At 41.1% G+C, this 17,899-nt stretch overlaps 1 protein-coding gene across 1 annotated transcript in view; it reads right to left on the bottom strand.

Moving 5' to 3' along the window:
* The window catches only part of DNAH3 (dynein axonemal heavy chain 3), a 99,476-nt gene that overhangs the window by 6,471 nt on the left and 75,106 nt on the right, over positions 1 to 17,899 (bottom strand). The window contains exons 43-55 of the mRNA XM_077828752.1: positions 16,518 to 16,641; positions 16,242 to 16,398; positions 14,915 to 15,058; positions 13,629 to 14,295; positions 13,376 to 13,541; positions 11,765 to 11,981; positions 10,106 to 10,288; positions 7,888 to 8,086; positions 4,934 to 7,075; positions 3,873 to 4,098; positions 3,319 to 3,563; positions 1,564 to 1,680; positions 200 to 354 (exon numbers count right to left, since the gene is read on the bottom strand). Of these exons, the coding sequence (XP_077684878.1) occupies positions 200 to 354; positions 1,564 to 1,680; positions 3,319 to 3,563; positions 3,873 to 4,098; positions 4,934 to 7,075; positions 7,888 to 8,086; positions 10,106 to 10,288; positions 11,765 to 11,981; positions 13,376 to 13,541; positions 13,629 to 14,295; positions 14,915 to 15,058; positions 16,242 to 16,398; positions 16,518 to 16,641 (4,742 nt within the window). The remainder of the gene's footprint in view (positions 1 to 199; positions 355 to 1,563; positions 1,681 to 3,318; positions 3,564 to 3,872; positions 4,099 to 4,933; positions 7,076 to 7,887; positions 8,087 to 10,105; positions 10,289 to 11,764; positions 11,982 to 13,375; positions 13,542 to 13,628; positions 14,296 to 14,914; positions 15,059 to 16,241; positions 16,399 to 16,517; positions 16,642 to 17,899) is intronic.

Here is a 17,899-nt window from a genome sequence, read left to right as displayed (position 1 = left end):
CATTAAGTGCCAGTTCAAAACTGGTGAGTCTGTATTCTGTGCATACAAAGATACATTCTGACACTCTTTATGATCTAACATTTTTTTGTTTCCTGTACACAATAATACACAGCAGTGTACTCTGAGATTTTTATTCTTAAAAGTTCACATATAAACTCAAAGACTTATTAGAAGGAATTTCTGTCCTTTATTTCCCTACCTGGTATGGTCCATGTGGTGGTATATAGTAGTCATCCTCAGGTGAAAGTTTATACTTCTCCTGTTCTATATCTTTATTATAGACTATGGAAAGAAGTGACAGGAGAAGACGCCTGTCTTTGTCATCTGTTACTCTCCCACCATAGTTACATTCCCCTGGGAAATTAAACAGAAAACAGGGCTGAAAGAATGCATGGTTATTTATAAAGATGTAATAAAAATGGCTTACATTAAAGAATTTCTCTGGTAAGCTGAAAACCATGACAGGAACTATCTAACCCAGTGTTGCTCATGCTGTGATCTCTTGACCATAAATGGTGTGGGGGACACTTCCAGCTGGTCTGGGAAACTCCTTCTCTCACAATGATGAATCATGTCATGCTTCAAGCAGTGATACTTCCTGCTAACTGAACCCCGTCTTTGGGGCTCGTTTGGCCTTTCCATTTTCCAGAGGCTTTATCTGTCCAGCTAAACTCCAAAACTAAGCACTTCTCTACCTGTATAATTGCTTCCTGTCTTTGGTATAAACTCAACACTGACTATATGTCTGCGCGATGACAAAACTGTAGAGACATAAACAAGCAAGAAGAAGAACCACTCTGCAGAAGGACCTGGAGAGATTAGAACAGTGGGAGCTGCAGGCAATGAAGAGAGATTTGGTCCTAAGAGAACAGAAACTTTTATACCAGGGAAGAGGAAATAACAGCTTAGGTACAAAGTGGGGGGACATAGCCCAGCAGTCACACATGTTACATTAAACAAGTTTATTTTCATATCTTCTCTCCATAATACTATCCCAATATTACTTTTCATGTAACTAAATTCTCTATTCACTACAAAGAAGCATGAAATCATGTTTTGGAGGTTGGGAGGGGAGGTGTCCATGAGCAGGCCTTTAGCTGAAGAATGAGCAATGTCTAGGTGACTGTGACTACCAGGAAATATATCAACTATTTACAAGGCACAGGGCAATCCGCAATACCTTACAAGTGAGGTGGATTATCACACTCCCTGGCAAATCTCCAGCACTGAATATGTCATGCTCTGATGTATTGCTCAGCCAAGGTGATAGAGATGCCATTGATGCTTTTGTTTGACAAGTATTAAACAAAGCCCAGGAGTTTTTCTGGACCACGAGTAACCTTTCTAGCTATGCAAAGTACAACAATGATCTAGTTTATTCAAATCTTATGCCTGGGGGTATATACCTCTTGCCTGGGGATGGAGGGGGGCAAGAAAGAATAACTACGTGGAATCTATCCCATGTATCATGGACCGTCATTGTATTTATGATGTTATCATTCATCACCTGAAGTTATTTTTATCAAATACCCACCAGTATATTACAGAGTGCCACTTCTATACCTGTTAGATAGGTCAGAGCTTCAAATGGGATTTCTTCATACTCATTCAGAAACATCTGGATCTGTCGCATACTGATTCTAAGATCAGATTCATTGAATTCATATGGAATATTCCAACCTGTTCAATTAAAAAAAGACATCTGATTCAGCGGTATATTGTCCTGATAACTGTGCTTAGAAAGTAATGACATTGGTATGAAGTTGTTATTACAGAGTAACAGCCTCCTGCCACTAGATCACTACTCAGTGAAGTTTAGGCATTTGCCTGAGTGTTTACTACCCAAGTTGGAGATAGCTATCCTTAACAATATTCTATCCCAGTGCAACATTATATGTTTACTTACTGCATTCCAAATAATTAAAGATGTGCCTATAGGTCCTGACATTTTTGACACTGCTCACAACTGAAAAGCTGTATTCTAATAGATGTAGGAAACAACTGTCCAGTGCTTTAGCTGATCTGAAATCAGTTAGATAGCAAGACCATAGGAATTCTGACTGATTTCAGTGTTTTAACCTTTGTGACTGACTGAACTTAGACTGTTTATCAATAAACAAATAGCCTCCTTCTACCAATCTAACTGCTGTGCATTTAAATAGGTACAGTGGTTGCTACTAAAAAGATAATGTTTGACAAGAATTACTACTTATCACATAGTGGTATCAAAGATATGGAAGTTATTTTATATCCTGAGTACAGGGAAATGGTAACATGTAAGGTTAACTCTTGGCAGATGTTGTCTTTTTAATGGTGATCACTGTGTCATGTATTTTGAATAATTCTGATCTGAATAAAACATAGTCCATATGTTACTATATATCAAACCAAACATGCAAAACTGTACCCGCTTAGTCATCTAGGATAGGTATCTTTCTCTGACAGAGAAGTCAAATATTTGTCTTTTATCATCAGCTGCATGATAAGGTAGGTGAGTAGATTGTATGTATAGAATGATTAATTTTTATGACAAGTTAGCAATGCTGTGTTAAGCATACAATGTGCATGCCAAGTTCAGACTTGGTGTAAATGGGCAGAACTCCATGTAAGTCAATGGAGTATATGACATCTGAGTTTGTCCCTAAATATTTTTAAAACAACTTTTAATTCCACACAATATTTGCTGGTCATGTAGGACTTATTCACAAAAAAATGAAAAACAAATCAAATTCTTATATATGTTATGTGCTTGGGAATTTTCTTTGTATGGCCAATTAGCTGCAGCTAAATAAATTCAAATGCTACACTAAATGAACATGTGCACTAGTTTTGCTCAATAAAAAAAAATGAGTAAAATTCAATTTCTATTCATAAAAAAGGTAAATAATTTAAAATAAAAACTTGAATAGGAGTTGTTTTTGACAAACAGATAAACAACTGTTTTATGCAGAAATGTAATAAAATAATAATTAATAACAACACAGCAATTTATGACAACATAAATACATTCTAGGTTTACTTTGCAAGCTCCCAGTGACTTCAATAGCAGTTTTGTCTCAATAAGAACCTCAGGAGTCAAACCTGTGTGTATTTATAAAGCCCAAAACCTCAAAATAGCTTTTCAATGTTGCTTCACTATATTCTGTGCAATGCTGACACACACAAAAATTCACAGCCATCATCAGATAACATGACCACCCTCTTCTCACAATGCTGGAGGTAATGCTTCTGGCTGGCGTTCTGGAGGCAAGAGTGAAGTAACATATTGCAAAACTGCTAATGCTTTTTAGGAGATCTGCCAAATGATCCAAATCTTACCCAATGGGCCAAAATTTTTCCTTTCTTGAACCAGGGCATGGAAAAAGCAAAGTCCAAAAAGCAATTTTTGCCACATTTCTTGTTTTTGGCAACTGGTAAAGAATGCAGGATCAGACACTGGGTCATTGAGGTACGATCGTAGGAGATTTGCTCTAACCCCTTTAGGAGGTTCATTGGTCATTTTGATGCCATTCTGGAGAATACTGACAGGAAACTTTTCTGATGGATAACTGGTTAACCATAATCTGAACAGGGTAAAGACAGAAACATATTTGATTAAATATCCTCAGTCTTGAACTGCATCAGTTTTAAACTTTATTAATATAAGAGTCAGTTGCAATCTAAATATATTTTTAGAAACAGATGTGGATTAGATAAATTGAATATCTACATAGAAAATGGTGTCTCGATTTACATATTGCTATTTTCTCAATGATACTTAAATATTCCAATGTGATAATTATTCATGTAACCTTTTTATTCCGTTTTACTAGCAGTCCTAATTTATATTGGAAGTAATCCCACAGAAAATGGAAGAATATTAAAGCTTCTACCTGAATTTTTCATGGGTATTCTCAGGCACTATCATTTCTTCACAGATTTTCTCCAAAGCAGGCATCCAGCTGGTTGCAAGATGGCAGTTTTGTAACACTACCCAAGTTCCATCAATGATAGCCTGACATATCATTTTTGCTGCTATTGGACCCTGGCCCTGGCCAAGTGAAATAGTCTGAATGCTTGTACCTCCCATGCCAAGATCATCAGCAAACTTTAACAAACCTATTATAGAAAATATAATGCACACAAAATCTTTTAGCAAATAGATCCATGTTGCGTATGTCATTTTTATAATGAGAAACACCATTAAAGGTACAAATGTTAATCTGCATTCTAATCAGGGCCGGCTCCAGCCTTTTTGCCGCCCCAAGCAGCAAAAAAAAAAACCCCAACTTGCCGCCGAACATGGAGGCGGAGTGATGGTGCAGCCGCCCAATTGCCACCGGCGACCGAAGAGTCACGTCCTCGCCGCCAAATTGCCGCTGAGCGTGAAACGCGTTGTAACGGAGCGGATGCCGAATTCCCGCCGCCGCCGCCAAGGGCAGATTGCTGCCCCAGAGCCTGATGTCCTGTCACCCCTTTACATTTGCAGCCCCAGGCACCTGCTTGGTTCGCTGGTGCCTTGAGCCGGCCTTGATTCTAATAAATTTAAAAAAAAAAGAAAGCTAAAAGTAGTTTCAGGTGGTATATGAGACTGAGTCTCCAGGCAGTTGCTGTTTTTTAGATGTAAATTACTCTCAATTTAAAGAGTGGTGTAAAAGGGCCTTAGCATAAATGAGAATCTGGCCTGGAATCTAAATCTTGTTAAACCCCTGAAGATCCAACAGAAATTTATTCATTTCATCACCATTATAATTATAATTTTCCCCCCCAGTTTCTCCCCCTATTTTGGTATGTTTTTACAAGATAAAGGACGTGTGGAAGGGTAAGAATGTTTGAAATATGAAGCTACTACTACTACAATTAATCTATTGTACTATAAAAGGACTGTTTAAATGAAGGAGCCCACATTTTATCATGCAAAGATTTCAATTTAAAATCTTTTTTTTAACCTCACCTGCCATAGGATCAGCACCTGGTGATAATACAAAAATCAAAGGTGCACAGCAATTGGAATCATTGTAACTTCCCGCAAGGTCAAAAGTGGGTGGTTCTATATAGGTTCTTCCCATATTTTCTGTGATGAAATCCTGCATTGCTGGAATGATTTTATCAGGTCTTAAACACCTTAGAATGATCATACGATCTAGCCCTACTAAAGTCTTCCATACATCGGGAAATACCTCTTCCTGGGGCTTTGCAGAGTCATAAATCATTTTCCACTTTGAAACATTCTCCCTTACATGATCCATCAGTCCATGAAGGTTTTTTAGACTAGATGCACGTACTATCTCAGCCCATGATTTGTCAGTCAACCACTCTGGGGCTGGGTTGAGGTAAGGGTTATCAAGAGCAACACCCCCTGTCAATAGGAACCGCCAAACCTCATCATCTATTTTATCTTCTCCTTTCATTATTCCTATAGTCAGGAGGAGGGAGAATAGTAGTTTATCCTTCTCAAACAGTGAACGGCAGACATTATTGTAGATGCTTACTGTGAAATGTTCAATTATATTCTCAATTCTCTCCTTTAGATCATCACTCTTTTTGCTATTCGCAATGGATTGAATGTACAAGTTAATGAACCAAATTAATGAATACTGGTACATAGGTTCAATGTTTGCCAGATCAGAAATGCAGAAGAAGAGAGTTGCTGAATGAACAGCTACTGGTTTGTAACCCATTCGAGTAGCATCTATCTGCATTTCAGTTACAGAGGCAATTTCCTGCTTTTCTGAGATTTCTTCAGATAGCTCTTTGGATGAAGACAAAACCTTAATTGCTGTTTCATCTTCTAAGATGTTTCCTTCTGATTTGGAAAGAACCTCAAGGATTTTATCTTCTATCTCCTTCAGCTGTTTCTTATTGGTTGCACTTTCTATGATCAGTTTATTTTTCTTTTCTTCCAGCTCAGGCTTTTCCTTTGCAGCTACAATTCCAAGAAGTTGGTCCTGAAGACCTAGTGGTGTAATCATGAAGTTGAGTAGACAAACTTTCACAGCCACTTCAGGAAAATAATGAGGATTCCTTAAGCGAGTTGTCATATAAAACTTGAAGTCTCTTGAGTATTCAATTATATTTTCACCTAACCTCATGTATTCCACACCCTGTTGCTTGAATGTTAGCTTTAGCAATATAGGCTCTATGAAAGCATCTAGTTCTTCACCAATATTTTCAAGCAAGACTGGTGTTCCAAACTGGATAGCATTTTCCAGTGTCCTCACATAGTTCGTATCAGAGAGTTTCATAACTGAAAGCTTGTTAGCTTTCTCCATATTTTTTATCCACTTGTTGGCTTGCCTTTGAGGATCAATCATTAAAGCCCATCTTCTTGAGTTAGAAACAATTACACCATTATCAATCGAAAATGAATCAACTGGCAATCCAGCAATCTGCCAGGCACGGATTTTGACAGGATCCCCTAAAGTATTACTGAGACTAAAATCATTGGAGCATGGTATGTGCTTCTCCCTGCATAGAACCTGCCATTGCTTTTGGCATTCAAGGCGATAGTCTACAGTAAAGGCTCCCAAATAAGCCACTGTTCCTGAAGATAACAAAACATCACCAGTAAGATCTGTGTATCGGATTCCCAACAATCGTGCAGCTTCTGTCCACCTATCTTTCTCACCTCCAAGTCCACTAATCAGCTTTTCAGCCCTTACCAACTTTTGTGAACAGATTTCAATGTTGTTTTCTAATTCTTTCTTCCGGTTATTCATGGTTTCAAACTCATCATTCAAAGCTTGGAGACGGTCCATTACATCCTTAAGTTCTGCACGCTTTGTATTTAGCTTTTTCATTTGAATTTCAAGTAAACCTTCCGCCTCCTCAAGACGCTCACGTTTTGGAGCAACCACTTTAGCTACACGGTCATACACCTCCATGGCTCTAACCCATTTGCATAAGCCTTCACAGGCTGATGACACATTTTTTATGACAGCTGGCTGAAAATCTGGATGCTGAGTAAACCTCTCTCTGATCCTCTTCATTACAGCAGGAGGAATATTATCCTTGTCGTATGTCTTTAAGCTTTCAAGGAATTTCAGATCTCCTAGAAGCTTTCTAGAGATTCCCCAATAGTCTTCTACCATTTTACCTGTATTGCACATAAATCAAATCAGGCTTAAATCATAGGTATTCAAAATTAAAATACTTTAAACAAAGATATGAAAAAACTAATACTAATTATCTTTAGGTTTGAGCCATACAGCTGCAGTTAACAAATTTTAGAAAAATGCTTACATATAAAAATTCAAACAAGGACACAGCATCATTAATCTGTGTCGAACTGAAATTTAGTATGCATGTACATTAACGATACAATAATTTTAATTTTAATCTGCCAAAAGCAAAGGGGAGAGAGAAACAAATGGTTATAAACATTTTTTGTGGTTGACTTTTATTAAATACATCCTATTCTGAGGATTTCCTTCCTAATTTACATAATAAAAGCAACATTTTATAACTATTAATTCCTAATTATTAAGGGATAAATTGTGGGTGCACTAGGTAGGCGAAAAGCTGGTAAAAGGCATCTCTTCCCCTCTTCCATCCAGTATATTTATGTGTGACCCAATACTAATCCTATTAATCCCCATGTGCAAAAGGCTGACTAGCATGGCTAGTGATGCTCCACAGGTCCATGGGGAGTGGTTATCTAGGAGTATAGCACAGTCTGGATTCTGACCTCCCCAACATGCTTGGTAGTGTTTGGCAGGTGGTGCTGGAGGGGAGCATGCAGGTGTAAGGTATAATAGTGCAGCATGCTGCACCAGAGCTCTCTGAGGCATCCCTCCTGCATCTGCAAATCTTAGCTCGGTGTGAATGTAAAGCAGAATAGGTGACTGTGTCTTAGCTCGGACACAGATGACACAAACAGTCCCTAAGCTTTCACAATGGTATTATTACCGCTGCCACTTGGATCAGGTTTTCTCTCTGGTTTCATTCCTTTCATTACACAGATACTCTCCATAACGAGCTTGACAGGGCCTGGTGGATTCTGCATGGCTTTGACAAGCGAGATGTCTGAGGGGTTCAGGGTATCGAGAGCAGAGAGTGCAGCCTCTAGAGCTGGCATGGCCTCTGCAAGATCCCCTTCACACTCTTCCTGCAAATACATTGAAAGAATTCTTTAATCCTTTGAGTTGCACAGTCTGCTGTAAACTGACTGACATGAGCTGAGAGATGCGAATGTGGCATTAGTGAACCATTTGCAGTTATAATTAACTAGGAACAATGTACATAGCAGTACATTTCAAGCAGAGATAACTATTTTAATAATCTATCCCGACAGTTTAGTGTATTACTCTCTACACAGTCATTTTAACTGCATCTCACCACCATATTCCTTTTTACAGTTGAAGGCCCAAGGGATATCTCCATTTCACCATTTAAACATCTTCAAAATACTTCTGCTGACTTGTTGCAGGTGCTGAGAAATGGGGGCAGGGCGGGGGGTAAGAGTAACAGATCCATGGAACTTCAGAAGAGTGCTGAGCAGTTCATTGCTTTTACCATGTGCATGTTACTATTGCAGCAGAATGCAGCATATAGCAATAACTTCAGAGATAATCCCAGGTACCAGCAGTTGTATATGTTTTGCGTTTCTGCAACAGTTGAGACAGTGCTGGAGATTCTCACAATCTCTCATGGAGGTCTTTGTGCCACCGACATCTGGTCATGGAGATATTTCCTTTGAGGATGTTTGCTCATGGCCCATGACTGAGCCTCCTGGGTTACTATCACAATATAAATAATAATATTTTCATTCTCCATTAGTATGTATACAGGGTTCTGGATTAATGACTTGCAACTCCTGGCCTATATACAAGAACGTCACACACAAACCGCTGCAGGACAAACAGTTTCCAACAGCATGGTGGGATACTATGTTGGGACACCTCATCGACTAGTATCCAAGACTTAATCTTAACCTTGTAAAGCACACATCTCACTTTTCTCCTACATTCATTAGAGTGAATAGAACATTAGGCTTGCTGGGCAACACTGTAACAAGACCACATTTTTTGTGGGCCTGTCTGCTACACCAAGGGTATGTCTATACCGCAATTAAAAAGCCACGTCTGGCCCAAGCTGACTCGGGATTGTTGCGCTTGAGCTAAGAGACTGTTTAATTGCAGTGTAGATGTTCATGCTCAGGCTGGAGCCTGGGCTCTATGATCCTGTGAGGTCAGAAAGTCCCAGAGTTCAGGTTGCAGCCCAAACCCAAATATCTACACCACAATTAAACTGCCTCATACCGCAAGCCATGTGAGCCTGAGTCAGTGGGCATGGGCCAGCTGCAGGTGTCTAATTGCAGTGTAGACATAGTGAAGAGACTAAGGGTGAAATTCTAGGGTCTGCAGAAGGCCCCAATGCTTTGGAGCTACTGCAGTCCCAGTGCCTGGGAAATGGAGGTCTGAGAAGCTACTCCTGCATGCTGTAGAACTCAGGAACACTAGCACAGAGTGGGGAGTGGGGCTATGGATTGGCTGACAGAGTGACATGGCATAGTAATGTGTCCACAAACTACAAACATCATAAGACCATAAACCCCACATAAAGTGGTGGGCCTGGCATACCATAACCTGCTGCTCCAGCTTAGAGGCTATGGCTCCTGTCTGCAGATAGCAGCCTCAGAGTAACTGCACTATAAGCTCTGGGGAGGAGATTTCTTCCTCCCCCACAAACCTCTATATAAAACCTGTTTACTGGGGCTTATTCCACATAAATAACAATCCCAGAAAGATACCCCCTCCCCGCCCATGTAATTAGGTCCATCTCTTTCTTTACTCAGCTGCATAAGGGGACTAACTTTCTCTTTCAGGAAGATCTGAGATGCACCTTGCATTACGTGTGCAAGATGCACGTTGAAGTCAGGATTGGAAAAAGGAATTCTGGGAGCACTGTAGAATTATTATCTGGCCATCGCTAAATACAGCCAGAATAACATTTGTTAACATTATTAACATCTCAATCATTATCTCTTGTGGTTTTGTTTTTTTAATTGCATTGTTAGGAACTTGGGCCTCACCTGTAAAGTACTGTGCATCTATCTCCTCAACCCCCATTTACTTTGACTGGAGACAGATGCAGTATCTCACAGGGACAGGCCCTTGTAAATTACCTTAATAGCTTGGGAAACAGCTGCAGCATCATTCGCCTCCTTTTCATCTGCAGATACTAGCTCCTTCTTTGCATCTACTTCGATCGTTTCTTTTTCTATCTGGATCATCATTTTCTCTGTTTCTGCAGAGGTTTGAATTAGTTCAGGCTGAAGGGCAGTCAGCTCCTTCTGCATTTCTGCAACCTAGTGATGATATCCCGTGAGAGAAATCCTGGTAATTTGCATGTGTATTTCCTGTCTCAGTGTGATAGGTAGAAAATGGTAAAGATGTTACGACACATAGTGCAATTTAAAAAAGGACTCTCAGCATACAAATCACATTTTAAAAAGTAGCCTTCTTGCCTATTTTACTGAGATCTCCTCCTTTTAAAACTGAAGCAGATTTTTAAAATCTAATGTGTTTTTCATATTTGTAATATCTTTACTTTTTGCAATACACTCAGCCTGGACACTGAAAATAAACTGATCAGTTTTGCTTTCCTTATAGTCAGCTAGTGGACCCCAATGCTCCCCTCCATTTACATGCATGGATGAGAATGAAATCCAGCATAAACCAGGCAAGGGATACAGAAGTTGGAATAGCAGCAGATTCTTGGGGTGCTCTCCTCCACTAGGGAAGTGCACAGAAGTAGGAAGCCCCTTTGTTTTGCCAGGGTCTGTTCCAGGAGCTGGGAAGCTGTCGAGTTGGGGGCTTGGTGGACTTCCTAGTGCAAATCTCCTCAAAAGGTAATGCTCATTCATGCAACAGTAACTCCCTTCCTGCATCTTCTTCCCCTTTTGAAAGGAGGAATAGGCACAGGCATGCACAGCCAATGTCACGAAAGCTCTTGAAGAAACTATGCTGCCAAAGATTCTTCAACTGGGGCTCTGAGAAAACTATAATGTTTAGGGTTACCATATTTGAACATTCAAAAAAGAGGACGCTCCATGGTGGGGAGGGTATTTGCTCACGCCCCTCCTGCCCCGGCCCAACTCCACCCCTTCCCCAAAGTCCCCACCCCAATTCCGCCCCCTCCCTGCCCCGTTGGACCCCTTCCCCAAATCCCTGCCCTGGCCCCGCCTCCTCCCCTGGGTGCACCGTGTTCCCCCCCTCTCCTCTCCCTCCCAGCCACGCGAAACAGCTGTTTTGCAGCACAAGCATTGGGAGCTAGGGGGAAAAAGCGGGCACTCTCTCGAGTGATCAACATTCACTTTCTTTCTCGAATGATCAACATTCACTCTCTTTCTTGAATGATCAACTCTTCTTTGGGGAAAAATAATAATGGCAAAATCCTGGATGTTTTTAGATGTTTAAAAATTCCTCCTGGACAGCGATTTAAGAACCAAAAAGCCGGACATGTCTGGGAAAATACGGATGTATGGTAACCCTAATAATGTTACTTGAACTTAACCAAACATGTTAGAAAAACTTTGCTAAGTAGCATTGACTCCATTCAATCTTACATTAGGAGATCTACTCTGAAGTTACATGCCACAGTTTCTTAAAATAGCTAAGCAAGAATCTCAGATTTGCTGGAGGCTTTTAAGAAGAAAATTATAAACACAACAGTGAACAGAGAATTAAGCTTGCAACTCTTATTAGCGTTAGCAGAAGCTATGTGCTAAATTGACCATATGTCATGTTAAAAAGTATTCTTCAAGTTTTCAGTCTAAACTTACTTGTGAAGATGCAAATTCAAGTTTTTGCAGACCCACAAGATAACGATTTCTCATCATGTCAACTTCTTGCCTCTTGCTATTTAGTAGAGCCTTAAAGGTGAGAATCAGTTCCAGATAAGATGTTGGTGTTACATAGTTGTGTCTTCGCAGTGTGCTATAATAGCTGACAGAGAGATCTCTCACACTTTCTTGGAAATATTTGCACATTGACACAACCCTATGGAAAATCTTACATGTTAATATGAATGAAAATGTCTCTTTATATTAATCCTGGCAATTTTGTGTCCTACCAACTGTTTGTTTATTTCTATTAGCATCTAAAACAATGGAGTCAAAGTCTGCTCTTGGTTACTCCAATGTAAATCCAAAATAACTACACAGAAGTCAATGAAATTATATTGGTGTTACTGAGAGCAAAATTTAGCACATTATTTAAAATATACGGAGCTAAATTCTCTTCTCAGAGAGGATTTTCAGAGGTACTGAATATACATAGTTCACACTAAAGTCAAAGGGAGCTTCAGGTATTGAGCACCAATAAAAATTGGGCCATAAACCCACACAGACCCAAACTGACTATTGTCCTAGGGTGGCTCCCAACTGGGGTACCCACCAGCATCAGGCAGTGGCATCATTGATGTGCCTGCCTCAGTTTCCCCTTCAGTAGTTCCCAGAAATAGTCTAAACAGTCTTTCTGAATATAAATAGCACTTGCAGGGTTAATTTGTTACAAAATAAACCCCTGTGTGTATAAACCATAACAAACCGAGTCCCCAACAGTCTATCAGCGTCCCACCTCATCTCAGTGTCTCCCATCATGCTTACTGCTCAGGTATTGCTCTGGCATCTCTAAGCACATATCATCTCAGCCCTCTCTGGCCCCAGCTGTCTGGCTCAACAATGTCTGCTGGCTTCCAGGCAATTCCTCCCTCTGCAGATTTTCTAATTTTCCCAGGGGTGCTCGACCCCTGCTTGTCCCAGGCCCCACGCCCACTCCACCCTTTCCCCCAAGCCCCACCACTGTCTCTTCCCACCCTGTTCTTCCCCCTCCCGCAAGCACAGCCCGCCCTCGCTCCGCCCCTCCCCCCAGCTCCTCCTGCATGCCACTGAACAGCTGATCTGCAGTGGGCAGGAGGCACTGGGAGGGAGCGGGGCCCGCTGGCGGGCAGGAGGTACTGGGAGAGGAGTGGGAGGAGCTGATCGGCGGGGCTACGGGTGGGTGCTGAGCACCCACTATTTTTTTCCCATGGGTGCTCCAGCCCTGGGACCCCTCAGGCAGCTCTCACCTGCCCTTTTCCTGACTGAATCCATCTGCACTCTAAGGCAGTTCTGACTCACTAGGTCTATCTCTCCTTGGCTCTTGAGCCCAGGTGTCCTCTTTTAAGCCCCATCTAGGGGTGAGCTGACCAGTCTTACAGGGCCAATGTCACCCTGTGAAAACATCAATGGAGTTGCACTCTTGTAACTAAGGGTATGTTGACACTTTGAGCTGAAGCTGATAACCACATCTTCAGCTGAAGTATCACACAGCTGTGATGTTATCCTAATACGATGCTTCAGCTGGAGATGTGGTTATCAGCTTCAGAACTCTCTTGACAAATAAACACATACGCTTTTCGAATTTCATCTTCGAGTTCTACATCCTCCAAAAACTTGTTTGCAACCATTTCCAAAGCATCAGTGGGCCAGGTCTGGAACCAGTCAATGGTGCAGCAGTTTATCAATGAAGGGAACATTCGTAGTCGATTCCGGAATGCATCTCCAATTGGACTCATTGCTGGAAAGAATTCATATTGTTCTTAAGTCCACCAACAGTTAAGAGGCAGAAAGATTTACAATAAGACATTGTGTGTTATATACAGACCTAAGACAATGTGTAAATTTTTCTTCACTCTTTCAATAAAGAAGTTGTACATAGCAAGTGGAGTAGCCTCAATTTTCCTGCCTTCCGTCCTCGCTGCAGCCTGCATTTTCTCAACAATGTCAGCCTTCTCATCTGCTGCGAAGATATTAGGCACATCACCTGTATTTAAAAGCATGTTAACATCCTCCACAAATGATTCGTCCTTTATTTGATTGTCACAGAACAAAAAAGACACATTTTTGTTACTGACGCCAGTCTGCATCATGATTCGTTTCACATCCTCCTTCCATTCATTGTTGCCATAGGACTTTGTGATTTCAATCTGAGAAAGCTCAAAAGCATTCATGAAGGTGGCCAGCTTGGTAGCACTTTGCCGCCCACTCCCACCAATTCCCACCAAAAGCAAATGACCATTGTCCTGTTTCAGTACTCTGCATATCCTTGAGATATGCTCAATGGCAAACTTAAACATGACCAAGGACATTGGTGCCTTGCTGATAGTGTTGTACTCGTCAAGGTAATATTCCATCACGGTTGTCAGTTGCTTTAAGTCTGTGATTTCATCATAGGTTTTTACATCACTGTCTGGTTTAAAGTAGTCTCCAAAGAAGAGGCTGCGGATATTATTATCGGTGATCTTGCCAGTAGGCGACAGATGACTCAGTACCTATGCAAAAGACAAGATTCAGCTGATAATTCAGATTCTGTTTTTTCTCTAAAGAAATACTCATCCATATCCACATAGTAGTAGGTCCTACTGCTGTGTAATTGCTATCTTCCAGCTGTTCCAATGTATTATTTTAGACCAAAAAAACCAAAACAATGTATGCTGAAATGGTGTTTTTCAGATATGCATACCTCAAAATATGGGTATTCTGATTTCACTGTCTAATATATGGCCAAGTTTCCAAAAAGCCTAATAATACACCCACAGCATGTATGGAACCTTCCAAATACGCATAAATCAAATAAAAGCATGGCTAACTACCTCAGCCCCAATCCTGCCAGTTACTCATTCCAAGTGACCTCCTGCCCCTGGAGAGAGCCCCACTGAAGTCAGGAGTCCACCTGCAAAGAGTAATTTGCAGGATGAGACCCCTAACTTGCATTTGCAAATGCACAATATACAAATAGATGCACCCGCAAATATTGTGGGTGCACCAATGGAGACGGTTCAAATTTTTTTCTAATATTGCTACAGTATATCTGAAATGTTGAATTAGTTTTGTAAATCTGTCAGTCCCATCTACCTGTCCAAACCATTCTCACTGTATAAGCCAGCGTACCTTATCAACGCTCTGCTTGAAGTTATTTGATGTTGTTTCTTTTACCATATTAAAGAACATCTCCCTGTCGTCACTGTCAATTAAGCGGTCATAGAAAACTCGATAAACTTCATGGATCCAAAGTCTGATCAGCTTATCCCCATCCTGTAAAAGCAGATATAAATGAACAGATCAATATTTAAAGGGCAGGACTTGTTTCATAACAAAGGAGTCAGATCTCCATTTGAGGCCTGATCCACCTCTCACTGAAGTCAATGGGAATCTTTGAGTTGTGAGAGTGCAAGCAAATGGGTCAGCTGGCTTCCTCAATACATGATGACTGTGTCATATCTTTCCTGCCAATACAGTCTTGACCTCTGCTCATAAAGCACTTAACTATTGTTACATCAAGGGCACTTTATGATGATTTTTCATATTCTAGAATAATATCAGTGGCAATGAACAAAGGACATGTGACTCATGACATGGGTGCTTAGGAGCAATCCTTCCATACAGCGATAAACAATGGGGGTGAAATCCAGGTCCCACTGAAGGCAGCTTCATCCTGAGTACACTCTCATCTCAAGGAATAAGGATTAACATGCATAACTCCCACCCCTGTAATAACATTAACAAAGGTCCCCACCCCTTAAACACCCCTCCTGCCCCAATAGGCTTGCCCCTTGCATGCCCACTATATCAAAGCTGGCACAGAGATCCTCAGAGGACAGCCTGCAGCTGCCTTCCTCATTTTCTGCACCAGAAGAATTCTCCCCTGGATAAATCAAGGGTTTTTATGGCCACTTTATGCCACTCCAGCCCTTTTATCCAGTGCAAAAGGATGACAATGTTCCCCAACTTGCTTAATAGCTTTGTTTGGCTTTTTTATATTACATAGAAATTTCCATCATCAGTTAATAGCAAGATACATTTTTGGGGGCCAAGCCATTCAACCCCTTTGTGGCATCAGTTCCCTCATCTGTAAAATGGGAATAATAATCCTTTTCTCCCTTCTTCTTTTGTCTTGTCTATTTAGGTAGCAAGTTCAGGGTCAGGAACTGTCTCCTACTATGAATATTACAGGGCCTAACACCTCAGGGCCCTGATCTAGCAGTTACTGTAATACAAGCAAATAAATAAATAATAATAATAACAATATCTGAATATGTTTTTCTTCATCAAGAGGGAGGAGGAAAATGCATAGCAAAATATTCAGGCCCAATCCTGCTCTCAGTTAAATGCGTGCGAACCCATTAAAATTACAGTGCATGTTAGTGAAGAGAATTTAGCTTTAATACTTTATTTTTTTAAGTATCGTTTTTATGAACACAGTTAAACAGCAGCCTACTTGTAAATGGGTGTGTGGACACAGCAGCACTCCTCTAACAACACGGGAGAAATCACGAAGATTAAAGACGTAATGGGATTTTGAAGGCGTTGGAAGAAAATTCTCGACAGCCATTTTATAAATAGTCATTGTAGCTTGGATCATCATCTTGCCAAGCCTTAAAAAATAAATAAATAAAAAGAAGAGAAAGGTGAATTTAATTGTGAGGCACGCAAATGAAAGATTTGAGACAATATGTTCTCTGTAAAATAGTCTCGGGAAACATATCACCATTACCTTGTAAATACAGCTTCAAATCCTTTGCTGAAATGCCAGTCAACAATTGAAGAGAAAATCTTGGTTAAAATGTCATCATCAAAAGCGTTGATGGAAATAATATTCAAGTGTCGTGTGAAACGCCCTGTAATACACAGCGAATGACACAGTCACGTCCAGCACTGCACAACACTCTTTCCACCTTAAACCTATCATTTGTCTAGCAGTGACCATCTTATTAGCAATACAATCAAGCTGTACAATTTGGATCTGGATCTGGTTCCAGGGTTTTCTTTCAGGCACATTTCTACACCTTAATAAAATGACACTATCACTAGATGAGACTGATATGAGATTATAAACTGGGTTATATTTTGCTTCAGTACTGTGCATAGCTCTTAAAAGAATGTCAGTGTTTAACATGAAGGACCTGCTTCTCATTTAAACTAAGGCTGCTTTTATACTGCTGTCAATCTGGGCTCAGATCAGACTGCATGTAGCAGCACAGCGTCCTGATACATCTCTCAAGCAGCGATATTAGTCTCCTGAATCAAAGCTTTCATAAAAACAAAACAATACGAAAAAGTAATGCCTTACCTACACTTAAAAGTTTTGCTGCTTTTAAGTATACCAGTACAATGAATGCAGGCCCATCCACCCCAGTGTAGACGCAGTTATATCCGTATAAAAGTGCTTATATTAGTACAACTTATTCCGGTTCTGCAAAGTGAAATAAACTGTAGCAGCATAGAGTACCTTATACCAGTATAACTGCGTCTTCACTAGGGCTTTCAGCAGCATACTAATGTCAACAAAAAATTACACTCCTACTGGTGAAACTTTTCACGTGTAGACCAGTCCTCAAACTCTCAGGCCTTGTCTTCTCTAAGAAAAAGGCTGTGACAATCAGGATCCAGACACCGCAAGGGGAGACCAAAAGGCTTAAACCCACCAAATGAGATACATATACAGACCATGGTTATCATAGGTGCCGACTCCGTGGGTGCTCCAGCCCTGGAGCAACCACGGAGAAAAATTAGTGGGTGCTCAGCACACACCAGCAGCAAAGCTCCACCCTCTCTCCCTTGCCCCCCAGTATCTCTCCCCCACTGGTGGCCCTGCTGATCACTCCTCCCCTTCCCTCCCAGCGCCTCCTGCCTGACACAAACAGCTGTTTCGCGGTGTGCAGGTCGGCTCCGGGAGGGAGTAGGAGGAACAGGGATGGGGCGCACTCGGGGGAGGGGACAGAAAGAGGCGGGGAAGAGGCAGGGCAGGGACTTGGGGAAGGGGTAGAGTGGGGGCGGGGCCTGGGGCGGATGGGGGGGGCGGGAATCGAGCACCCACCAGGTAGAGGGGAAGTTAGTACCTATGATGGTTATGAATTTATGAATTTATGTAACTGT

The sequence above is a fragment of the Eretmochelys imbricata genome, chromosome 10, assembly GCF_965152235.1.
Source record: "Eretmochelys imbricata isolate rEreImb1 chromosome 10, rEreImb1.hap1, whole genome shotgun sequence".
Taxonomy (NCBI): Eukaryota; Metazoa; Chordata; order Testudines; family Cheloniidae; genus Eretmochelys; species Eretmochelys imbricata.
This window is presented reverse-complemented; position numbering and strand designations above follow the sequence as displayed.